The sequence below is a fragment of the Bolinopsis microptera genome, chromosome 9 (assembly GCF_026151205.1).
Source record: "Bolinopsis microptera isolate Bmic1 chromosome 9, MBARI_Bmic_1.0, whole genome shotgun sequence".
In the NCBI taxonomy this organism is placed as follows: domain Eukaryota; kingdom Metazoa; phylum Ctenophora; class Tentaculata; order Lobata; family Bolinopsidae; genus Bolinopsis; species Bolinopsis microptera.
In genome coordinates, this window is record NC_087080.1 from 3,745,471 (window position 1) to 3,771,722 (window position 26,252).

At 38.0% G+C, this 26,252-nt stretch overlaps 2 protein-coding genes across 7 annotated transcripts in view; both read left to right on the forward strand.

The window, feature by feature from the left end:
* LOC134820740 (muscle M-line assembly protein unc-89-like) overlaps window positions 1-23,550 on the forward strand; it is a 204,831-nt gene extending 181,281 nt beyond the window's left edge. Inside the window, exons 2-8 of the mRNA XM_063831322.1 lie at window positions 18,310-18,454; window positions 18,573-18,714; window positions 18,904-19,018; window positions 21,283-21,327; window positions 21,536-21,586; window positions 21,797-22,957; window positions 23,094-23,550. Coding sequence (XP_063687392.1) covers window positions 18,317-18,454; window positions 18,573-18,714; window positions 18,904-19,018; window positions 21,283-21,327; window positions 21,536-21,586; window positions 21,797-22,957; window positions 23,094-23,205 — 1,764 coding nt within the window. The 5' untranslated portion in view covers window positions 18,310-18,316 and the 3' untranslated portion in view covers window positions 23,206-23,550. The remainder of the gene's footprint in view (window positions 1-18,309; window positions 18,455-18,572; window positions 18,715-18,903; window positions 19,019-21,282; window positions 21,328-21,535; window positions 21,587-21,796; window positions 22,958-23,093) is intronic.
* LOC134820741 (serine/threonine-protein kinase haspin-like) lies at window positions 12,463-18,193 on the forward strand. Of its 6 annotated transcripts, none has more exons than XM_063831324.1 (11): window positions 12,463-12,638; window positions 12,806-12,904; window positions 13,050-13,207; window positions 13,377-14,002; window positions 14,191-14,322; window positions 14,568-14,751; window positions 14,893-15,010; window positions 15,239-15,390; window positions 15,563-15,725; window positions 16,062-16,198; window positions 17,493-18,193. In XM_063831324.1, the coding sequence occupies exons 4-11, from the start codon at window positions 13,482-13,484 to the stop codon at window positions 17,631-17,633; spliced, it is 1,548 nt and encodes a 515-aa protein (XP_063687394.1). In that variant the 5' UTR covers window positions 12,463-12,638; window positions 12,806-12,904; window positions 13,050-13,207; window positions 13,377-13,481; the 3' UTR covers window positions 17,634-18,193. The 6 variants fall into 6 exon arrangements, with proteins under 6 accessions (XP_063687394.1, XP_063687393.1, XP_063687397.1 ...); XM_063831323.1 differs by having other exon boundaries at window positions 13,050-13,139; XM_063831327.1 differs by having other exon boundaries at window positions 12,806-12,891.
* Window positions 23,551-26,252: the final 2,702 nt, after the last annotated feature.

Genomic DNA, 26,252 nt, shown 5'->3' on the forward strand with positions numbered 1-26,252 from the left:
GAAAAATTCAGTCAAAACTGTAAAATTTCGGTCCTGGAAATTTCATCTTCAAAAACTGAAAATGGGACAGAATTTGGGACAATATGATTTTTCAATTTTCTTTGGGATTGTGACTACCAGTACCTCAATTTGGTTTCATACCATCGTCAATTAACTGACTAATTGGTCTCTGTGCAAAAATTTCATCCAATCTGTCAAATTTGTGTTCAGAAATTGTCATATTTGAAAATGGGACAGACTTTTGAAAATATGAATTTTCGTTTTGTTAAACTTTCTGCAGTGAGCTTCCTCCGACAGAAATCAAACTTCCAGCACCTCAATCTTATCATTTGGCATCTATAGTTGACTGACTAATTGGTTGCAGATGAGAAATTCAGTCAAAACTGTAAAATTTCGGTCCTGGAAATTTCATCTTCAAAAACTGAAAATGGGACAGAATTTGGGACAATATGATTTTTCAATTTTCTTCGGGACTTTGACTTCCAGTACCTCAATTTGGTTTCATACCATCATTAATTAACTGATTAATTGGTCTCTGTGCAAAAATTTCATCCAATCTGTCAAATTCGTGTTCAGAAATGTTCATATTTGAAAATGGGACAGAATTTTGAAAATATGAATTTTCGTTTTGTTAAACATTCTGCAGTGACCTTCCTCCGACAGAAATCAAACTTCCAGCACCTCAATCTTATCATCTGGCATCTATAGTTGACTGACTAAATGGTTGCAGGTGAGAAATTCAGTCAAAACTGTAAAATTTCAGACCTGGAAATTTCATCTTCAAAAACTGAAAATGGGACAGAATTTGGGACAATATGATTTTTCAATTTTCTTTGGGATTGTGACTACCAGTACCTCAATTTGGTTTCATACCATCATCAATTAACTGACTAATTGGTCTCTGTGCAAAAATTTCATCCAATCTGTCAAATTTGTGTTCAGAAATTGTCATATTTGAAAATGGGACAGACTTTTGAAAATATGAATTTTCGTTTTGTTAAACTTTCTGCAGTGAGCTTCCTCCGACAGAAATCAAACTTCCAGCACCTCAATCTTATCATTTGGCATCTATAGTTGACTGACTAATTGGTTGCAGATGAGAAATTCAGTCAAAACTGTAAAATTTCGGTCCTGGAAATTTCATCTTCAAAAACTGAAAATGGGACAGAATTTGGGACAATATGATTTTTCAATTTTCTTCGGGACTTTGACTTCCGGTACCTCAATTTGGTTTCATACCATCATCAATTAACTGACTTATTGGTCTCCTTGCAAAAATTTTATCCAATCTGTCAAATTTGTGTTCAGAAATTGTCATATTTGAAAATGGGACAGACTTTTGAAAACATGAATTTTCGTTTTGTTAAACTTTCTGCAGTGACCTTCCTCCGACAGAAATCAAACTTCCAGTACCTCAATCTTATCATTTGGCATCTATAATTGACTGACTAACTGGTTGCAGGTGAAAAATTCAGTCAAAACTGTAAAATTTCGGACCTGGAAATTTCATCTTCAAAAACTGAAAATGGGACAGAATTTGGGACAATATGATTTTTCAATTTTCTTCGGGACTTTGACTTCCAGTACCTCAATTTGGTTTCATACCATCATCAATTAACTGACTAATTGGACTCTGTGCAAAAAATTCATCCAATCTGTCAAATTTGTGTTCAGAAATGTTCACATTTGAAAATGGGACAGAATTTTGAAAATATGAATTTTCGTTTTGTTAAGCTTTCTGCAGTGAGCTTCCTCCGACAGAAATCAAACTTCCAGCACCTCAATCTTATCATTTGGCATCTATAGTTGACTGACTAACTGGTTGCAGGTGAGAAATTCAGTCAAAACTGTAAAATTTCAGTCCTGGAAATTTCATCTTCAAAAACTGAAAATGGGACAGAATTTGGGACAATATGATTTTTCAATTTTCTTTGAGATTTTGACTACCAGTACCTCAATTTGGTTTCATACCATCATCAATTAACTGATTAATTGGTCTCAGTGCAAAAATTTCATCCAATCTGTCAAATTTGTTTTCAGAAATTGTCATATTTGAAAATGGGACAGACTTTTGAAAATATGAATTTTCGTTTTGTTAAGCTTTCTGCAGTGACCTTCCTCCGACAGAAATCAAACTTCCAGCACCTCAATCCTATCATATGGCATCTATTGTTGACTGACTAATTGGTTGCAGGTGAGAAATTCAGTCAAAACTGTAAAATTTCGGTCCTGGAAATTTCATCTTCAAAACCTGAAAATGGGACAGAATTTGGGACAATATGATTTTTCAATTTTCTTTGGGATTTTGGCTTCCAGTACTTCAATTTAGTTTCATACCATCATCAATTAACTGACTCATTGGTCTCGGTGCAAAAGCTTCATCCAATCTGTCAAATTTCATATTTGAAAATGGGACAGACTTTTGAAAATATGAATTTTTGTTTTGTTAAACTTTCTGCAGTGACCTTCCTCCGACAGAAATCAAACTTCCAGCACCTCAATCTTATCATTTGGCATCTATAGTTGACTGACTAACTGGTTGCAGGTGAGAAATTCAGTCAAAACTGTAAAATTTCGGTCCTGGAAATTTCATCTTCAAAAACTGAAAATGGGACAGAATTTGGGACAATATGATTTTTCAATTTTCTTTGGGATTTTGACTTCCAGTACCTCAATTTGGTTTCATACCATCATCAATTAACTGAATAATTGGTCTCTGTGCAAATATTTCATCCTATCTGTCAAATTTGTGTTCAGAAATGTTCAAATTTGAAAATGGGACAGACTTTTGAAAATATGAATTTTCGTTTTGTTAAGCTTTCTGCAGTGAGCTTCCTCCGACAGAAATCAAACTTCCAGCACCTCAATCTTATCATTTGGCATCTATAGTTGACTGACTAATTGGTTGCAGGTGAGAAATTCAGTCAAAACTGTAAAATTTCGGTCCTGGAAATTTCATCTTCAAAAACTGAAAATGGGACAGAATTTGGGACAATATTATTTTTAAATTTTCTTTGGGATTTTGACTTCCAGTACCTCAATTTGGTTTCATACCATCATCAATTAACTGATTAATTGGTCTCTGTGCAAAAATTTCATCCAATCTGTCAAATTTGTGTTCAGAAATTGTCATATTTGAAAATGGGACAGACTTTTGAAAATATGAATTTTCGTTTTGTTAAGCTTTCTGCAGTGACCTTCCTCCGACAGAAATCAAACTTCCAGTACCTCAATCCTGTCATATGGCATCTATAGTTGACTGACTAACTAGTTGCAGGTGAGAAATTCAGTCAAAACTGTAAAATTTCGGTCCTGGAAATTTCATCTTCAAAACCTGAAAATGGGACATAATTTGGGACAATATGATTTTTCAATTTTCTTTGGGATTTTGACTTCCAGTACCTCAATTTAGTTTCATACCATCATCAATTACCTAACTGATTAATTGGTCTCTGTGCAAAAATTTCATCCAATCTGTCAAATTTGTGTTCAGAAATTGTCATATTTGAAAATGGGACAGACTTTTGAAAATATGAATTTTCGTTTTGTTAAGCTTTCTGCAGCGACCTTCCTCCAACAGAAATCAAACTTCCAGCACCTCAATCTTATCATTTGGCACCTATAGTTGACTGACTAACTGGTTGCAGGTGAGAAATTCAGTCAAAACTGTAAAATTTCGGTCCTGGAAATTTCATCTTCAAAAACTGAAAATGGGACAGAATTTGGGACAATATGATTTTTCAATTTTCTTCGGGATTTTGACTTCCAGTACCTCAATTTGGTTTCATACCATCATCAATTAACTGACTAATTGGTCTCTGTGCAAATATTTCATCCTATCTGTCAAATTTGTGTTCAGACTTACCTGAGGACCCCAGGCTTGAGGCTATTATAATTTATGTTTATAATAAGTGTGGGTACTCTTCCTTACAGCTGTAGACTGGAAATCCTTAATTTGATAACGCGGGCAGAGTGGCGAATACGTGGGGACCTTATTGAAGCTTTTAAGGTTATTAATGGCTTGACTGATTATGGTTCAGACTTGTTCAGACCAACCAGATCAGGTCTTTATCTGGTTTCATCCAATAAATGTAGTAAGAGTGTGACAAAGGTCAAGAATCTTCAGTGTTCTTTTCTTCCAGAGCAGGTTGTTCCTTTTTGGAACAAACTCCCAACGGAGGTGAAGAACTGCTTGACAGTTTTGAGTTTTAAAATTGCAAAGTTTTAAAAAGAATATGATTTCTAAATGTATTGTAAATGACTTCCATTTTTGGAATGTTTTGAAAGAGGTTTTAAAAGAATTGAAGGTACCATATACCAGTTATATCAATTATATTAGGTAGTGCGCCATCGACAGTGAGCCGCGCGTGCCGACTGTAGGATGGTTTTTTAGCGCTAATTTCGGCCAGCACAATTTTCTTCAAACAAATAGATATTGAGTATTCTTACCGACCTCCGATTGCAACAAAAATTGGTAAGCTTACTCATAGACTTACAAGGAAAGTGTCCGAAAAATTTAAAGCATATCCAATTATCAAACATTATGTTACAGCTAAAAGCAGCGTATATTGCCCCATTTTGATCACTATATCAACTCCGATATCCACCAAATTTTTCGGACAGTTGTGAAAGCCCTATTGGAAGGTCATCGTCAATTTTCAGAATGATCTCATTTAAGGAACTGAAGATATATCCGAATAATACGACAAAAATCAACGAATTTGGTCAAATTACGCGACTTTTACAGCTAATTTTGCTCCAAAAGCCGCGCACCATCAAATATAATATGGCACCTAGGCGAAACTCACCGATCTTTCCAAAAAGGTATGATAAATTTGGTATTGTGAAAATTCTCACAGTCTCTACACTCTAGAAAACAATGGTACAAACATTTTTAAAATCCGAGCAAGTTTATTTTATCGTGCACCCCCTAATTATATTTGTAGTTCAAGGGGGCTATATTTATGAGTCGCATTTGAACTTGATTTTTCTTGGAGAAGTTATCTTCGCGCGCCGCTTTCTTCCCGATGGCAAGTGCTACGAAGTAGCGCGCCGGGCAAAATCATTAACAATGGTCAAATACGAAACATTTATCAAGAACAAAGAAGTATATATAAATTAAATTTTGTAATGTTGTTTTTATTCATGTCCATGATTAACATTTGCATTGAACATTTGATAAATTATTATGTATTACTTTTAAATTTGATGGAAAAATAGTTATTTTTCCATGTAGTGTGATGATACTTTTATTTGTAGACATTAGTGATGACATGTTATGTCACAATTTTTACTTTACTTTACTTTACGATGTCAATTCATCGCGCAGCTCGGCGAGGCCCTTATAAGTAGCACATTTTGCCGATCTAGCGAGGTGGTGGTTGCGAGAAGCATAATTGCGAGAATTAAGCATAATCGAGTGCGCGGCGCGGCCTAGTAACGCATCATGCTACAAGTTTATGATCATGACCGAATATAGATCAGGCGGAATGATATGACAGGCTGAGCGCCCATTAAAACATTTTATTTCCCTCCCGTCTAAAATTTCGAGAAGAATGAAGAAAGCGGCGCGCGTTACTTCGAAGAAATTTAGACGATCAGTAAGATCCGTCAACTGAATTTGGGCTATATTGGTTTTCTCCTTTTATATTTGAATCGATTAAGTCATAATTAAAAACAATACCTGATATTGCAAAGTACTTTGCACAACTGGAGAGCAAGATCATGCATATGCTCATTCCAGCCCTCGATCCTTGGTCGTCCAGTCAACCATTGTAGCACGATGCGTTACTGTGTTACTGTTACTGTGCCGCGCCGAGCTGCGAAGAATGACATCGTTAATTAAAGTCAACCAGCACGAGAGAGATATCCTCCAACTTCCTGTTTGATTTGGCGGGTTAGGCATAATCAATCCTGTCAGGATAAAATCCCGTGAATATGCTTACTCAGTAGCACTACACTGACTACAAACTAAAGACATTGTGAGTTTGATTGGACGGTAGTGTGCTGCCATTGATACATGTTACGTATCCCGCGCGATAAGTGGCATGCAACGTATGTCAATGCTGCCACTGGTCCGCAACTCACCAGTCCAATCGGTCATCCCTGTTTCCTTGTCGTGTCATTGCTAGAAAGGGCAAACACGGTTAGAAGTATTTCGTCACAAAAGAGAGATAAATGTGTGATCAGAAATAACAAAGGACCTCAGCTATATTCTGAACTGGCAGGAGTTCCAAGACAGCATACGCCTATGTAGTCTATGTAATAAGCGCCATAAGTTGGCACAGAATTTTTTGTCTCTGATTTTGATAAATTTGGTACCAAAAGTTGCCTCTAAGTGTGAATAATGCAAATTCACCGTGTAGCAAAATAACGTCGAGCTATATGTGGGCCTCCTGTGCATTACAAGAATGTACAAAGGACGAAAAATGGGCAATTTATTGCTTAAAATGCCTATAACTCCTAAAATATTGAATATTTTGAAATATTTATTACAGTATCGTAATGAGCTTAGTCAGACGCAACTTTTGGTACCAAAATTGTAATATTTGAAGCACCAAATTTTCCAAAAATTTGTTCAAAATTTCACACAAGGGACCCTTGTGTTCAGATTGAAAAATTTTGAAAATAATTTTCCTATAAATCTTAAAATATTAGTATTAAAAGTTTCGCCTCGATGAGCTGATTACGATGCCATAATAATTATGTGATAATAACTGAAAATGTGAAAGTTATAGGCCAAAACCTAAAAATTTGCGCGAAAAAAGCACGCGCGGCGAACAAGCGCCGTGTAGCATTTTTAGCGAAAATTGCTACACGGTGGATTTATTTTATTCACATTTTTAGACAAATTTTGGTACCGAATTTATCGAAATCGGAGAAAAAAAGTTCTGTGCTCGCGCTTGGCGCTTATTACACTGACTAATGGTTGGAAGATCCAAGGAGTGCTTTCTAAATGTGCTGGCTGAAATGTAAACAGGGCATGTCTACCACACCCTTGATTATAAACTAGGTGGATACGTTTCCATGCGCCACAATACCATACGAGACACTGCTGCTTTCTTCTTACGGGAAGCAAAGTGTAAAAACGTAAGGATAGAACCAGCACTCCTGACAGTCCAACCAAGTCTCAAGGAAGACTAACACCCAGGATGAAGCCCGTTTTGATGTTGCAGCTGTCGGAATGTATGCACCCTTTGAAAGAACATTCTTTGACATCAGGGTCACACATCCTAACTGCGACACAAATACTTTCTTTCCTTTCTTCTTTTTACATTTAAGCCACTAGATAAGATCTATTGAGAGGTGTGTTAGCAGAGCTCTTAGAAACTGCTGGCTGTAAAGATGTTACCACTGAACCTCTCCTTATGCCTGTCAATGGGAGAGAACTTCCTGCAGGGGCCAACAAAACAGATGGAGCTAGGTTAGATTTTAGTGCTAGGAGTGTATAGAACCCATTGGAAAGGGTATTTTTAGATGCAAGAGTATTTCATGCTCAAGCTCCTTCCAATAATATTGGCTTTTGGATCTCCAATGAGTATGTACACTAGCCATGAGAGACAAAAGAAAACATGTACAACAAAAGGATCGTTGAAGTGAAACATGGAACATTTACACCAATAGTCCTATCAACATAGATGGAGTTCCACACAGTTCAAAGGTATGCAGATGCTGTGGGATATATTAGGAAGCGCCTTCGGTTTGAAATCTTAAGAACAACGGTGATTTCTCTCCGGGGAGACAGAGGGGCGAGAAAGAACTTTGTCAATATAGACAGTTTAGATTTGAACTTGGAGCCGCAAGGCCAAGGGTGATTTTCAAAACTTTGAGTTGTTGAAGGGTTTAGTTTTTTCTTTTTATAGGGTCATTGTGACATTATGTGTATATAGTACAGACAGATCCGTCTGAAAAAATCGATCTGCCGACACACAAAGCTTACAAAGGATTTTTGACGTTTTTGAGTCCTAATAGATGTCCTTTATGGCTGACCAACTTTTCCAAACTTTTCCACGTGTCTTAAGGCCACTTTTTGCCACTTTACCACTTTTTACCACCTTTCTTGTTTGTCAAATATCTTTAGTTGTGAACATCGTAAAAGGTTGCGGATCAATCGAGTGTGTTCATATTACCATGAAGAAAAACTTTTGTTCTAACAATTTTTACGTCAGATAATCATTTAATTGGATAATTATCAATTAGCTAATTAGCAAAATTCTAAAAAATTTTTATTGGCTCAAAATGATCGGAATAGCTTAAAACACGGAGAAAAGTAGTTTTTTAGAAAAACTTTGAAAATTTTTCACTTACATTTTTTTTTCGAGACTTGGAAAAATTTCGAAAATTCAAAAAATAATTTTCCGCCAAAAGTGATCAAATCGCATGAAACGCGGAGAAAAATGCTTTTCAAAAAAACTTAGTGAATTTTTCGTTTCAAGAATACTTAAATCACCAATATTTGTAGTTGGAGTTCAGTAAATCGCGGCAGATTTTAGTAATCAGGAATTACTAAGTGGAAAGGTATGAAACTGAAAAACGTTAACCATACGATAAAAGAGTTTCATAACTAATTACAATACAGCCTTATCGATTTTCACAGAAACTGCACCAATGGCACAGTCAAGATCGAAAGACGAAACGATAGCCTGCTGTACTATCATTTTATTGATTTCAATGATGAATCAGTGGGGTTAAGATAATCACATTTGTAATAAATAAAACCTCTCTGTACCGTCAATTGTGCTAATCTAAACCGGCCTACCTGGATTACCAGACCTCTTCTTTTCCTCAACAATCAAACCAAGTTGTTCATATAGTATTTGGTGGGCGATGTAAGTACTTATCGAGCTGTATTCAATCACAATACGACACAATACGTGTATATTATATGGCTCTTAATGAGGTTTATGAAACGCTTAATACCGTGAGAAACCCGGTATAGAGACGTTTTACAGTTTATCACGAAAACGTATACTTGGCCTCATGGCTCATTTACAGTTCGAAGAAGGCAAGAACAGACCAGGGAAACTAAGGAACAGCCAGATCCAGGAAGCAAGTGTAAATACACCTTCCAACACCTACTGTGACTTGTTTTGTATTACCAGACCTCTTCTTTTCCTCAACAATCAAGCCAAGTTGTTCATATCGCATTTGGTGGGCGATGTAAGTACATATCGAGCTGTATTCAATCACAATACGACACAATGCAATACGTGTATATTATATTATGGCCCTTAATGAGGTATATGAAACGTTCTATACCGTACACTTCTCGTTTCTCCCGTGAGAGGCCCGGTATTGAGAGGTTTTACAGTTTATCACGAAAACGTCTACTTGGCCTCATGACTCTTTGACAGCTCAAAGAAGGCAAGAAAAGACCAGAAAGCTTAAAATGTCAACTCGGTCTTTTCAATGCTCTTCGATCTGTCCCACATTTATCCCGAGCTGATCATCATGGGCCCCGAATATCCTGCGGGAAGAACCTGTATTTTTACTTCACAACGTCCGGATTTCAAATCAACATCCTCAATAACATTAACAATCCTTCCTGATCAGGATCTGTCTCTATTAGCAATTTCCAAAATATCCTGACTCTCGTGGAAAATTTTACTGAATGAATTATTACCGGTTCTTTACTACCCCTTGCCCGACGCTCGTATTTAAATCTTATCCTTGCCCGTATGTTACCCTTGTTGATTTTACTTTTAGCCGACCCTGACATATGGGGGTGATTTTATACCGCATAGCAAATGAAGCGGTATGCAGTACAATACAAAACAAGTCACAGTAGGTGTTGGAAGGTGTATTTACACTTGCTTCCTGGATCTGGCTGTTCCTTAGTTTCCCTGGTCTGTTCTTGCCTTCTTCGAACTGTAAATGAGCCATGAGGCCAAGTATACGTTTTCGTGATAAACTGTAAAACGTCTCTATACCGGGTTTCTCACGGTATTAAGCGTTTCATAAACCTCATTAAGAGCCATATAATATACACGTATTGTGTCGTATTGTGATTGAATACAGCTCGATAAGTACTTACATCGCCCACCAAATACTATATGAACAACTTGGTTTGATTGTTGAGGAAAAGAAGAGGTCTGGTAATCCAGGTAGGCCGGTTTAGATTAGCACAATTGACGGTACAGAGAGGTTTTATTTATTACAAATGTGATTATCTTAACCCCACTGATTCATCATTGAAATCAATAAAATGATAGTACAGCAGGCTATCGTTTCGTCTTTCGATCTTGACTGTGCCATTGGTGCAGTTTCTGTGAAAATCGATAAGGCTGTATTGTAATTAGTTATGAAACTCTTTTATCGTATGGTTAACGTTTTTCAGTTTCATACCTTTCCACTTAGTAATTCCTGATTACTAAAATCTGCCGCGATTTACTGAACTCCAACTACAAATATTGGTGATTTAAGTATTCTTGAAACGAAAAATTCACTAAGTTTTTTTGAAAAGCATTTTTCTCCGCGTTTCATGCGATTTGATCACTTTTGGCGGAAAATTATTTTTTGAATTTTCGAAATTTTTCCAAGTCTCGAAAAAAAAATGTAAGTGAAAAATTTTCAAAGTTTTTCTAAAAAACTACTTTTCTCCGTGTTTTAAGCTATTCCGATCATTTTGAGCCAATAAAAATTTTTTAGAATTTTGCTAATTAGCTAATTGATAATTATCCAATTAAATGATTATCTGACGTAAAAATTGTTAGAACAAAAGTTTTTCTTCATGGTAATATGAACACACTCGATTGATCCGCAACCTTTTACGATGTTCACAACTAAAGATATTTGACAAACAAGAAAGGTGGTAAAAAGTGGTAAAGTGGCAAAAAGTGGCCTTAAGTCACGTGGAAAAGTTTGGAAAAGTTGGTCAGCCATAAAGGACATCTATTAGGACTCAAAAACGTCAAAAATCCTTTGTAAGCTTTGTGTGTCGGCAGATCGATTTTTTCAGACGGATCTGTCTGTACTAATACTGTTTGAACAATTTTATTTGTTATGATTTAGGTTCACATCACTGGGAAAAATAGTCCTATCAACAACAGGTGGAATGGAAAGAGAAGCAAATGCTTTCTCCAAAAAGTTAGCTGATAAACTATCTAGAAAATCAGGTCAAAGATACAGTGAGGCGATGACATTTATTAGGAAAAGAATAAGATTTGACTTATTGATAACAACAATTGTTGCCCTTAGATGAGAAAGAGGGATGAAAAGTGGTAGTGCAGACTGCAGTTAAAATAGCAGATTTAGATGTAAATTTAGAGCCAATAAATTGAATTGGCTACTTTTACTACTTAAAGGGGTTTTATAAAATTTGCTAAGATTTTTATTGAATTTGTATATTATAGGGTCATTGTGTTATTTATTATGTGTACATTGTTTGAATTTATTTCTCTATATGAGATCAAATAAGTATTCTGTATAATTAGGTATAATTGTTTGAAAAGATTTAGATAAAATACTGAATGGTAAAAGGCGAATACATAGCTGAAAACAGAAAACAGATGTTACTTTGAATTTACATCCAAGAAGCAAATAAGATTGCGGCATGCTTTTAAAGAATTTTATATCAAATCAAAGACTTGGTAGTCGATGGTGCTGTAGATGTGTTGAGTAAGCATCAAAATTATTAGTTAATGAACTAGTTACTAATAATAACTAAGATGAGACAAAGGACAGAATATTATATCATACAGTCAATCAAGTTGGCATACGATACAATAATGTGACGTGATATGATGTGGGCATTGTTAACACGAAACAAAACTGCGCATAATATGAAGTGATCTACAATCAAACCACATACAGATCGACGGCGACACCTATGATGCGCGCAGAGTATTTCACGTACTGCAGGCTTGATAATTTCATGATTGGCTTGTCCTCCTTCCATTTTAAAAACTGATTTGATTATTCTTTGCATCTTGTAGAAGTTTCTCTGAATGAGCAATTAATGTAGCTGTGTTAATTGCTGTGCAACATACATTCTGGGGCACATGACTTAAGAATAGTCGATAGGTTAAATCTGAGGCAAGTTATTGACAAAAGTAAATAGGTTGCCTTCTTTGGGACACCTGCATCCTGTACAATAGAGAATGAGCTTGATTACCATTGCTGTTTGACCACCAGGCCTTAAGATTTCAACATACAATCGGAAAATAAGTCCTTTCCTGCTATGTATGTAGAACTCCTTCAACTGTTTTATATACTAAATTTGTAATATACACCCTATACAACGCGTATCTGTTGTTTAATTAAAATAACAAGTCTGTATTTATGATATTTTCAGCAATAATAATGGGTTCTTGTTGATTTTGTGTATTAATTTCAATTACCACTACCATTTTTCCAGTAGTCAGAACTTCCCACACTGAGGGAAGTTATTGCTGTTTTTAGTCGATAGCCAGATTTTGTACAAATTGACAATAAAACTTCCCTTTCCTAATTATTCCACTGATCAGAAAACACGTAGGCATGATGAAACAGAAGAGTAAAGTTGTGGCAACATACAGTAAGCGGAAGCATAAGCAATTCAGGAGGATTGTGAAGGACAACTGGCAGGAACCTGATAATGTTTTTAGTACAAGTGCAACCAGTGGTGAAAATATTTCAATCCCTCTTCAGCTCCACTCCACGTTTGTTCGTTCTCCTTTGAGCTGCAGTCGGAAATGCATTTCCGGAATAAATTAGAATTGCAATTGATGATGATACCCTATTCAAATACCTGTCATACCAACTGTGTGAAATCTTTGTACAAAACCAATTTTGACAATTGAATTTGTCTAATGTCTGTTTTCGTTAGGCCGATAACCAAAAGGGTGAGACAGATCACAAAAACAAAGGATATTTCTTCTTTTGAACTTCACCTGATTCTCAGCTTGATGACAGGTATCCCTTAAAGGTATCATCCTTGACACAAATACCGTGATCCATTTTGATTATTTATATATAATTTCTCAAATCACTCTTTACTCAGCTTTACATTTTCGCTTTACATTGAAAAGTGGATGTTGCAGTTGTTTGTTTATCAAGTGTCTTTATTGCAGGATATATCACACCCACGACAAGTTTCTGGGAAGCGAGCATGTCGACGGCCACCTATCTTAAATCTTACTCCAGAACCAGAGCCTCAACAAGTATGTGACCTATTTTGCTGGGAATAATGTTCTAAACAGATAAGAAGCTTGCTTGAACTGCACGTCATGTAGGTTTTACAGCCCAATGATTTATGTAATGTTCTTCACGATTCTTATAAAATTGAATGTGTTGTTAGTGAAAATCTCATAAATTTGTAACAAAAGCTGAACCAATAAATGGAAAGACCTTTAAGAGAAATTGATTCTTGATACTATTTCAACCATTACAATTTTCAGGAAGCTATCGATAAAACTCCTGGACTGTTTGATTCACCCACCAAAACGTCCGATAAAGAGAACAAATCTCCTGAACCGTTTTTGCAGATTTCAGATGATGACAAAATGGCAGACTTTTCACCAAGTCCAAAAGAAATTCTCTCAGAACAGCATCAGGAAATATCTCAAGCTCCTTTTTCTTTCGCTCTTTCTGAATTTTCTTCGCAGCTCATAAACACTGTCGGTGACACGAAATGCAACTTTGATATCGAATCCATTCCAGTTAGAGCAGAGGACAACAATATGTCTCACGAAAATGCCTACTCACCAAGTGCGATGGAGGTCTCAATGAACTTCGCACTTGAAAAATCAGAAGAACAAATGTTATCTTTAGACCTGAGTAAAATGTCTGTCAAAGAAAACGACGAACATTCCATTCGTGAATCGAATAAAAATGAAGAATCACCGACCAGAGTGTCTTATTTAAATGAAAATGAAGTCTCTCCAATCAAGGTGTCTGAATCAAATGAAAATTTCGAATCTCCAATGAAAGAGTTTGAATCAAATAAAAAGGACCAGTCTTCGGTTAAAACATCTGCACAAATCGAACTAGTAAACGAACAATCACTAGAGATGTCTATACAAGAGTGAGTTTTCCTTCGGGAAATAGATTTGATAAATTCTTTACTGACCACCTTAATTTCTAATTAGATGCACTGACAGCAGAGTTTATTATTCTTAGTCTTACCAAATATAATGTAGTTTTTAATTATCCAAGATCATTTTTCCGTGGACCACACCACCTTTCATCGATTTCACGCCTCTTCATATTCAGAGTTGTAAAAGAAGAAAAGATAGCAGCGTTGGATCGTAGTTTGATGTTAGCAACTACAATACCCTCTTACACCAAGCTGCTCTCCCAGTGCAGGCGGGTTAAAGATCTACAAACTCTAGTGCAGTCTGATATGTTAGTACTAACTGAGAAATAGTTTAACTTGTAACTATTGATACTGAATTTTAATTTGTGCTCATGTTTTAATGATTCAAGCTCCAATTCAATTGTGTACAACCATTACAAAGTAATGGTTGTACACAATGACGACATCATCATTCATTCAATCCTTTGTAAATAGTACATCGATGTTGTATTATTATTTTATTGCATCGTTCTGAAATCTTACATAGCTGAATCGATATTTACTTTTATCGCAGGAATTGTATCAGAAAGATTGGTGAGGGTTCTTTTGGGGAAGTGTTCATGGGACAGGATACAGTGTACAAAGTAGTACCTGTGGGAGGCGATGAGGAGATTAACGATGTGGAACAGACGACTTTCGAGAACGCTTTTCAGGAGATAGCTGTTAGCAGGAAACTCTCAGACCTCGCTGGAGATCAGGTATTAAAACCAATCACCAATCCCGGGCATTCCTGTGGAAGATTTTCTGTCTTAGCCTACGGCTTCAGACAGTCAGATACCTATATCTGTTTAGCTATAAATCTTTCTTTCTCTTCATTAGCCTTACTCATAAATTGACAGGTACAAATGGGGAAAGCGTTTTGCCAACTAAAAGACGTTGTTTTTTGTAAAGGCAAGTACCCCGAGGTTCTGCTAACTGCCTGGGACAACTTTCAGGGATCCGAAAATCAAAGACCAGGTACACCAACACTTTCTGCCATCAGCCGTTATGAATTCTTTTGTGACAATTAGAATTCCCAGTGCAACAATCCACCAATTCGCACTCAACAATTGAATTATAGCCATCATTAAACACGCATATATATATATAACATGTACATAATATCATATATCTAGCATTATCGCATACTGGTGAAACACCGCTGGTCTAATTCCACAATGAATAAAACATGTCTACCCCCGTCAGATATCCTGCCAGAAGATCAGATGTATGTGGTGTTACTGTGTAAGTACAGTGGAGTGCAGCTCGAGGAGTACTGTGCCGCGCACAAGCTCACCCCGCACCAAGCTCATTCTATAGTCAGGCAGATTTGCTGCAGTCTTGCTGCTGCTGAACAGGTTATAAATGCTATAATATAACTCATCACCATTTATTATCCCTAATTTTCGCCGTTGATTAACATTTCCGTTGATTGACTGATTCATAGTAAAAGTGCCGATTTACATTTATCGTGTGCAAGCCATTATGTGCAATTAAACTTTCGTCAACTAACTGTGAACGTTTTCTCAGCTGTACGAGTTTGAACACCGAGACCTACACTGGGGCAACGTTCTAATAGCTGAAACTGGCATGGAACACGTGGAGTTCACACAGGACGGTAAAACGTACATTCTGAAATCTCACGGGTTGCTGGCCACAATCATTGACTTCACTTTCTCCAGGCTCGAAACTGGTTAGTTCTAAATGTAATGCAGCCTTAAAATAACGCATTTAATGATTTACGTAACGTCGGATGACGTTTGTCTGGTTCTGTCGAATAATGGAAATATAAAAGTGGTAGAAACAGGATAGATTATTTGAAAATCACTTTTGAAAAGTTCGTTTTGTGAGTTAACCTCATACGGATTACTTTATTAAATCCTGCTATTAATGGCGAGCCTAGGGCATGGGCAGCTTTTAAAAGCCTTTATAAATAAACGTGTCTGAACTTTAAATCTTGCGCAAGGTAATATAGCCTAATGGAACAGCTCATTCTTAAAATTTAATTTGATCTAAGTCTTCTGCACAGAGGGATGTCTAAATTACGTGGATCTGGAGCACGAGGATTGGTTGTTCCAAGGCGATGTTAAAGCTGACATACAATATCGGGTCTACCGAGATATGAGATCTGCCTGTAGAAAAAACTGGGCTAAATTCACTCCAAAGGTATGTTTATTTTATCGAGGTTATAATTATCCTTAATATGTCTCAGTCGATCATAATTTACTCCACTTACGTTAAAACTCAAGCTGTATGTGTGCCTCCCCAGCCCTCCGGCCCTATTCTATATTCCCTGGTCGTGGTAAGTTGGGCCCACGCCCCACGGGGCTTTCAAATTCATAAATAAAGCGAACGTTGACAATCATACCATATTAAAATACCATTAGAATGTACGGTCAGCCATTAGCTAATAACGAACCATGGCGAAGTAACAAGTCACTAGGTTCCTTACTCTGTACTGAGAAGGACATTCAAAGAAGGAGAATCCTAGCTGAGATTGCTTTTAAGAACTTTGGAAAAGTATGGTTGTCCGGTAAGAAAATTTCCCTTGAAAGAAAGCTGAGGTTATATGATGCTCAAGTTGTATCTGTATTGATTTACAACTCAAATAGTTGGAGTCCTAAGAAAGCAACCATGGAGAAAATGGACACACTCCATCGTAGACACCTCAGGTCCATTTTAAACATCAAATGGCCTAAAGGTATGATAAGCAACAAAGCATTGTATGAAAGGTGCAAAGTTGAAAAGTTATCCAAGCGTATTGAACACCAGCGGTGGAAGATGTTTTGACACATTCTCAGGAGTATGGAGAACACCCCAGCCCAAACGGCTCTCTCTTTTGCTATTGAATCAGATAATTTATTCATTGGTAGATTGGGGAGACCTAGAATGAACTTGTTATCGGTTTTAAGAAGTGATTTAAGTAGTAGAAATTTGCAAATGGACAACTTGCATGAATTGAACGAAATTAGAGATATAGCTGCATGCAACAGATGTTGGGAAAATCTTTTTCAAGGGTACAGTTTACCGCATTAAGGTATTTTTAAGAATCATTTTTGTCGGTAAGATCCTGTTTTATAATAATAATAATAGAATGTAAGTACTGAAAGCACCACTTTTATACGCTAATCTATTGCCTTTTTAACTCACTGGAGACATGATGCGAACTATTTTAAGCAGCTCTTTTGAGATTGGCTCTGGTGTGAATTGAGAACTCTCTGCTAACTCTAAATATTTCCTCCGCAAGCATTAGCTGGGCAGTCGAAACATTGTCGCTTTTTAGCCTGCCAGATTTAACTTCGGATTTAAAATCTTAAATGATGTCGCAATTTTGCGACAGTATTTGGTCCATTCTTTAACGACATAATATATATTTCATACATTTCTGCTGTGGTTAAATGGATCTTTTATATTAAAAAATTAGATGATACCATGATATTTCATATCATTTATTTTTCAGACCAATCTCCTGTGGCTGCTGTATTTGATCGACAAAATGAACATAAAGATCCGTTCATCAAAGTTGCGGCATTTAAGGCAAGCGTTACAAAGTTGTAAAAGCTCCTCTGCTGCGCTTCCAATTGCGTTTAGATCTCTGTAAGCCTAGGTTTAGCCATAAGTATGAAACTTTATTCAATCATGTCTGAATAAGATGATTCTCCTTTTGCCGTCCCATCTCAACCCAGAGATCAGATAAGCTTGGACGCCTATTATCTCAATGCGATGTTAGGCAAAGTAAAAGGACATCAGTTGAGAAGAAGCTGCATCCGTTCGAGAGGGCTCATACTTGTTTAAAAAGCTTGCATGCAATGACCCAACCCACTGATTTTCTATCAACGCCAAACATTTGTTTGCTAAGTTGGAGAGTAACATACCTGGACTCATGCCAACTTCCTCAAATACCAAATTGAGAACGAGGACAAGCTAAATAGCAGTGCTGTCAACAATGAAAATGTGGACTTGACTAGGGTGCTACAGTCTGTTTTGACTGTTTCGGCTTTTGTTAGTAGTATTTAAGTGGAACGGTCTTCTGTGTCTTCATTGGGACGATGATAATCTTCTTGTGATTTTTTCTAATTGTATATATAATTGTAATTACCGATTTTTTCTAATTATTTTAATATTGATCAATGGTAAATTGAAGATATTTGGAACATTTTAGATACTGTAAACTGTGTAGTAGATTTAAAAGAATAAGATATCAGTCGACTGACTCTATTTACTTAATCAATATTGTCACTTACAATTCACCTCTAACACCTCTATATTTGAAGTAGTGGTAGTATGGGTCGAGACAGAAGGGACAGCTCACGTGACAGGCGCGGCAGTCGCTACGGAGGAGGAGGCGGCGGTGGCGGCGGCGGCGGAGGGTACGGTTCCTACTCCAGCAGCTATATGGAGACACGGTTCAATGAAGAGCGGGTAAGTGTAATTTGAAAGTACCATTATCTCGGTTAAGCTCAATTTTACATTACAAATTAAATTAAATTGACGTAACGTGACATAACGTTGACGTGACCTACTTTGACAACTTATACAGATTGTGTGGATTGGTGGTTTGAGACGCGACACCGAAGTGAGGGCAGTCTACGACATCTTCAAGAGATACGGAACTATTGATAACATCCTCATTGACTCTGCTACAACTGCAGCCTGGATTTTCTACTCTAACTCCAGAGACGGTATTAATATTATGATATTTGATAGTTCACTGTAATCGATAGGATGACGTGATATGAATGTGAATGTTGTGTTCATGCAATATGTTGTTGTTGTTGCTCAAATGACTGTGTCAAATTTCATATCATGTCCCAACAAATCACTCGTGTCTCGTAATATCATGTTTCTAACAATAAATGTTAAAATTTCAGCTCGCGAGGCTGTCAGGTGCATGGACCGACGAGAATTCAACCGTTACACCATCGCTGTTGCTTTCTCCCAGTGGAAACCCAATAAAACCCCCAAATTTCTAGAGTTGACTGATAAGTAAGAACTTTCACATTTTAAAACATGTCACGTGTCTTTTGTCGCATGTTTTTTATCGAGAGAGGCGTGTCACTTTTGTGCAGGGTCGTGTTGTATTTCCGCGGGTAAATTCCTCTTTAAACATTTTTTGCTCTTATCTCAACGTTTACTGATAATGCCCAGTTTACTGATAATGAAGTACCCGTACAAAAGTGACCGCTTACTCAGCAGATAATCCGTTATATATATGGGAGCGTGGGGACGTATTATGGTAACATTGGTAAAAGTTGAAGCCTCCAAATAACTAAACACCAGATATATGTCGAGAAAACACCTCACCCCTCCGGGCTCTGACAGAGACAACCGAACAACAGTTTTGGCGGGATAAAACTACTAGAACGGCCGCGTCTTCTACTTCCTGCTTGCTTCGTGTACCGGTTGGGTAATTAGGACGGCTTCAATTTCAACCAAATGCCACCTTGGTTAGGTTTATCGTGTGGGTGTATGGTTTCCTTTAATCCAATTTCCTTGATAAATTATCTAACTAAGATATGGGCACCGGTGATGAGACGTGCGACATGTCAAGTGAAATTTGAACAGATAGTCGAGTGGGACATTTCCGTGAACACACCCAAATACTAGCAAAGTAACGCGTTGCTCGCGTGATACTAGGCTGTTGTGAGCAATAAATGTGCGGGATGGTGTGCTTTAATTGAGCACGCGGCGCGGTATTTAAATTCGCCACCTCACGCAGACTGCGCCATTTCTTTGTTTGAACTCTTTGTTTGGCCCGAAACGTGTGACTCTGTCTGAATGTCTGATCTAACTGAAATGTAACCTGTTGATTTGTAACTTATCTGATACCTGTTGATTTGTGGCGTGAAGCACTACAAGGCTGGATTGCATGGTTAATGTTAAAAGGTTTTCCTTCCAGTTGAGAATTCTCAACGCTACCAACTTAAATTCATAAGCCCCTTACATTAAATCACTGAACGTTGCTTTGCTGTTGTTTGCATGGTATTTAAAAGGTACAAAAAGTTGAGTGTTCTCAACAAATTATCTCGCTGTGTTTTAACATGATTCTAGTGTGGAACGTAGCATCGTTTGACATTAAAACGTCTCTCGGGCACCGTAAATTCGCTGGTCCCCCCGCTATTTAACCTACTATGGTTTGCTGTGTTCCCGTTAAACAATATAACATGCTATCTGTCGGATCAATCATTGCATTTTACACAACCCCGCCTGTCTATCTGTTTTGTGGTGATTTCGTAGATTTTGTAGCTCACCTTGTCTTGTGTGGAAGATAACAGTTTCAGGTACCAGGAACACGAGAATGGAGGTCCTTCTGTCTTATCTGCCCAATCCTGACATTGCATTCTGCTCTTCACTAAAAACTTGTAATTTTGCGTGAAACTTCTCCGACGGACACGGACTACGACGGTGTCGCGCTTCTCTCAATGAAACAACCCAGGACTTGCACGCTGGAAAGCTAGAAGAAGTCGCATAAAATGCAAGTTTTTGGTGAAGGGTCGTTCGTTTTGTCAGGTTTGGGTTGGATTTAGGCTGAAGACCACCTCCCCGTTCATGTATCCTTTAAGCCAGCAAATTAGATAGATTTAAACCACACACTGCACGATATAACCTGCCCGTCCCTCACGCTCTCATTCTACGTTGCAAACCAAACAGCATGTAGCCAGTAGCATTGTAAATTTAAAAACTCTGCAAACCTGTAAAATACAACGAGTTAACGCAAGATTCAGACTCGTTGTGATGGGAGATATTGCGGATATCATGAGAGCGAGAAAGGGGATCTCAGCACTTCTTTTACTTGCGGACTGACCTTCACACTCTGAAGTCCTACTCTTCTAAACTTAGCGCACTCCCTCCCACCTCATAGCAATGCCAGCAAGGTTTGGTAAGTCAGAAGACCTCTGACCCAGTCACCAATAACGCTCCTAGCCGTGTGCTTGTGCATGTGATTGTGGCATGTAACTGTTCCACTGCAAAGACAAGTGTTGCGAACGAGGAACAAAGCTGGACCGATAGCAAGAAGGAGTTTAAAACAACACCGAGCTGAGGGAAAAACAACACTTCATCTCAGATTGTGCGGGAGCAGTCCTGTACTCACAGTTACATGCCACATCACTTGTCACTGTCAAGCTAGGCTTTCTCTTGACTTCCTTCTTCTGAAGCAGCAGTCCAGAAATCTCTAGAGTTAGTTCAATGACCTTTTCGACCATTCGGATTTCAAATGATTAAATTCACTGACACAACTTTTGTTTTAGAGACCGAAGAAGAAGACGGCATTCCACATCTTCCTCTGAAGATAGGTAAATACCACCTTTATCACTACTTTCACTCACGTACAACCTTTGTTCTGGAATTTTACAAGTCTGTGTTGGAAAACCCTTGCGGGGCATGCGGTTAGAAACAACAATGAAATAGCTTCCGGGCCAGGATGTCACATTGTTATTTTAAATATTTTTTGAACCACAGTACTCAAAGTATGAATTAGGGCAGTTAAATGTTATTTTTCAGGTCACGAGGAAGGAAGAAGAAGGCTCGCAACGATTCGTCGTCATCATCAGAGTAATTATTTTAGCATTGAAAGTGTATTTTTTAATAAACATTAAGTTTTTAATTAAATACTTAGTACTATCGGAAAGTGTTGACAAGCAGGGCTCGCATGAACAAATAGTCATAGTGTGTAAAAACTTGCATCAGGATATATGTGTGTATTATAAATCTGGATTGTTCTTTAAATGCTCATTAATCAATTTTTAACAAACTGCCTTTCAGTGGGTCTTCATCGGACGGAAGTAAGAAGAGGAAATCAAAGAAGACCAAAAGGACGAAGAGACATTCTTCCTCATCCGACAGTTCCGCCTCCCCTGTAAAACGGAAGAATTTGGCAAAGAAGGAAGATTCGCCAGACAAAACAGTTGAATCTCCGAAGAAGAAAGAAGAGAAATCTGGGTCGGAGTCTGATCGTTCAGCTTCACCCGCCAAATCTCCTGAACCAAAAAAGGAATCACCAAAAAAGAAATCGAGGAGTAGATCAGGAAGTGCGAGTAGTGCAGCAAGTGCAAAGTCAGCTTCTCCACCACCAAAGAAGGCTTCCAAATCTCGGGATTCGAGCTCTGCTTCTGAAAAATCCCCTGAACGACCAGCTAAAAGAGAAAGCAAGTCCAGCTCAAGATCACCGTCTCCTAAAAAATCGCCCGTGAACGAAAAATCGCCAACTCCTGAACCACCCAAAGAAAGCGAAAGGTACTCCCCTGGCAACAGTGAATCTGAAACAGAAGCTCCTCCTCCCCCTTCCAAAAAGGAACAAACTCCAGAGCATTCAGATGGATCAGAAGGTGACTTCAGAACCATGAAGCACATCAAGAGTAAGAAAGACAAAGGAAAGAAAGAAAGCAAGAAGGATAAAGAGGAAGAGAAAGCTAAGTCTGAGTCCGAGAAGGAGGAAGAGGAAAGAAGCTCGCCCAAACAAGAGAGGAAGTACAGGAAGAAGTCAACCTCCCCAGACCCTGTGAAGCACAAGAAGGATAAGAAGAAGAAGAAGAAAAACAAGAAGGATAAACACCGATCAAGATCCATAACACCACAAAAAGAGCCAGAACCCGACAAGTCGACTCCAAAAATGAGTCCCGAAAAGGGCGATACTACACCGAAAGTTCACAGTCCATCACAGTCCCCTACAAAATCGGATATGGATGACAACTCTGCACATAAAGGAGAAGATACCAAGGGAGCAGATTCTCGAAGATCACGCAGTGCTGAATCAGGCTCTCCCAAGAAACGTGCGGGTTCCGACAGCAGGTCCAAGTCCCCGAAGAGATCTGCTTCTCCAAAAAGGTCTGCATCTCCCAAGAGAAAGAGTTCACCTTCCCCAAGAAGAAGGTCCTCTCCAAAGAAGAGATCCAGGAGCCCCGATCGTAAACGAAGAGATTCTAGGTGGGTTAATACTAGAATATATGTATATTTTACAAGCCAACATTTCGCATTGATTGGTACCCAATCCTTATCTTTCAATCTCTTCATCCAAAACGATTCTGTAATATAGGTTTAATCTAAAATTGTCTCTCCACAGGGAAAGATACGGCCGAAGATCAGGAAGATCCGGAAGGAGTAGATCCGGTGGACGAAGAAGTCGATCCCGTGGTAGATCCAGCACCTCTCCTCGACGACGGTCCAGACGTTAAATGTGCTTAGTTCAATATAAATCCGGACTGTTATTTTAATCGGCTAGTAGTCTAAGCAAACGGACGATGACCCTCATCTGCTGAAAGCATTCTGTGTCTGCATAAATAAATACTCCATAGTTTCCCTATTTATTTTTACGTTTGACCGTTAAATATTTTTAACCAATGATTGTATTCGTTGGTAGGTGTTTTTTGGGCTAGACTTAGTGTTTTTGACCAAGAGAAAAAATTTTACAAGTATTTTGTCAGGCCCGTGGACACCTTAGTTTTGGCGACCGCCGAGATATTTATTAAATTTTACAACCCTTTGCCACATCCCCCATATTTTCTTTACATGTATTTTTAGACCAGCGTTTCATTTTGTTATTTTAATTCCTCCAACCCTGATCCTACATCCTACCAAAATTGAATATTCTTCTGTCCTCGCACATACACTGTTCTACTAAGCCCAGCGCTCTATCGTGGGAATGTGTTACGGGTGATATAATATGTAGTTGTTCCCAAATACCGATATTCAAGTTTGATTTAGCCCTGAAGTACCACCCGTGATGGAAAATCTTTATTCCCGTAATACAGTGTCATACAATTTTGCTCAATTTAAATTGATACCGATAATATATAATAATAATACTAATAGGCTCAAGGAGTATTGTACCCGCCACCTGGAAACAATGCTGAAAACAAAGATCAGGTAATCTAGAGCAGATCTAAATTTTTAATTTGGTGCAGAAATCACTGTATTATTCTGTATAGTTAGCATTTTAAAACGTCATTGTGACCACTTGTTGAACCTGTAGTATCGTCACGGTGGAAATTATCTTCAAGACCAGTATTATAGCTGTAGTTGATTCACGATGTCAATTCTTCGCAGCTCGGTGAGGCACAGTGGTGCATTTCGCCGATCTACCGAAGTGTGGTTGCGAGAAGAATTATTTGATGCGCGGCTGCGACCCAGTAGTGCATCGCGCTGCAATAGCTGTAGATGTCATATAATACCTCTCTCGTCACTCGTGCACTCCGGTCGGCCGGCCGGAGAGAGCATCACTGCATGTTAGAATTGTCTGTCAAAACTTTCAAAATCTGTTCCCCTTCTGAATCTTTACTTGCCTCAATTAGTCAATTATAGTAGGGCTTACATTTAGTTTTACAAAAGGTGCGACTGCGAAGAGTTGTTCATTAATTGTTACACAAAAATTGGGGTGCTCATTGCTTGTGTTAGTTTTAATAGCTGGTTGACCAGACTCCTCGTTCCAGCGTTGAATTAGGTGCTTAAGATCAAGGAAGCAGGACCAAACATTCCTTGCTCAGTTAGCATGACTCAAGGGTTGGAACTTTTGTTACTGGCACTTGTTAACTTCGCAGGTATTCCCTCTTTACTCCTTACGCACTTGATAAAAGACAAGATTGGATTCCGTAAACTGCATGGACTTTTGTAATGATGCTCACACAACAAAACTTTGCGGTAGCGATTTTAACCAACTTCATAACAAAGTTCTTGGGCGGGATAGCTTCTTTGGGCTACAGTTAATAGTATTAGTTATGTCCTCTACGACGTGAATTACTTCGGAACATCAAATTTTGAAGTAGGAGCTTGTATTGCAGCCGCAAATGGCTTGATTGGTGGGATGGCTGGGTCGGGCATGGCCGCATTTGCCTCCACATCATCTGTTATAATCACTGCTTTGGTGGTCAGTGTGGTTCAGGTGATGGTTCTATGGCAGAGGTTCAGTAGCAATATCAAGCTGAATAGGTGAGCAGGTTAAATAGACACGGATAGGAGGTTAGATAGAAAAGTGCTCAACACATGAGGCCAGGTTTCAAAATGAGGAAGTGGTCTGAAAGTCCTTTCCGAAACTTTCTTTAGTTAGAGCTGAGGAATAATCTCAAACTCTTTATCTTAGATTCCGTATCAACCCTGACAGCTTGGAATTCTAGACTTACAATAATGAGTTACATCACTACAAACTTTCGACCTTTCATGATTATAACACCATTAGACACTCTCACTGCAAGGAGACACAAACATTGTCCACTCTAAGCAGCACCCCCCAGATTACCTGCGTGAAAGCAAAAGTGATAGGAAAATATGGAGACTAAAAACACAGAGGACTGGAGAATAAAAATCGGAGGGTCTACTAGTCAACCCATGTGGGGACCATCCCGGTTTAATCCCTCTGTCATATTTCCAACCAATTCTAATTTAGAATTATTATTATTCTATATTTACATGTATAATATTTACATATAAATACGTCTGAGTAACAAGATTTGAACTTTATTTAATTGTTTCAAATATGTAATATTTCTTGAACTAAATTTGCGTAATTCCTTCAGTCTATGTGATTAATTTCTCATTCATGATACAAGTTTGATTGTGGGCTGTTTTACTGAGAAACATGAGAATCGTGACCAAACTGTGCATCATTAAACGACGGTCTTCACCTTTGCGAATTGAAAATACTGTAAGATGTAATTTATAGTTTGCTTGACTTTCAAATACTGATAATTCCAAATAACTTCTCTTATAAAAAGGAAATGAAAGGTACCGTTTAAAGTTGGTACCATTGTTAAGACTTGGGAACCTCATTCTAGGGACCCTGTAAGAAGCCCTTCAGTTTTTAGGCCCGAAACAGGCGACTGTAAGTTTAATAAAAGAAAAATTATTAGTACAGTTTCTACTAGTGACGTTAAGTGACGCAATCAGCCCCACTTCTTGTAGAATTAGCTTTTAAATAACAACCCAAACATGAACTAAACACTATAACCTGTAGTTTAACGGGTTTACTAAAGTCGTTAAATCGGACAGAACACGAAGTGAGAGTTGTAAGTTTGGGTCAAAGAGCCCTGCTCCGCGTGAGATGCATGGTAGAACAGATTTGAATTTTTAATTTGGTGCAGTAATCACTATTTAGTTAGCAACTTCCTCCCCCAGGCTGGAGCCTGGATTATGTAATCCCTCCATGGATTCAACAAATTATTCAACCTATATCATACACCGTAGGGCTAGGACACGTCACTAATATCACTGTCTCTCGCCCTGTTAAATA

Excerpts from the sequence above, each read along its gene's own strand:
- LOC134820741 (XM_063831324.1), top strand. The coding sequence starts at position 13,482 with ATGGCAGACTTTTCACCAAGTCCAAAAGAAATTCTCTCAGAACAGCAT. Across the intron at positions 14,003-14,190 it reads CTAGAGATGTCTATACAAGA|AGTTGTAAAAGAAGAAAAGA; the intron begins GTGAGTTTTCCT and ends CTTCATATTCAG. Across the intron at positions 16,199-17,492 it reads GGGCTAAATTCACTCCAAAG|ACCAATCTCCTGTGGCTGCT; the intron begins GTATGTTTATTT and ends TTTATTTTTCAG.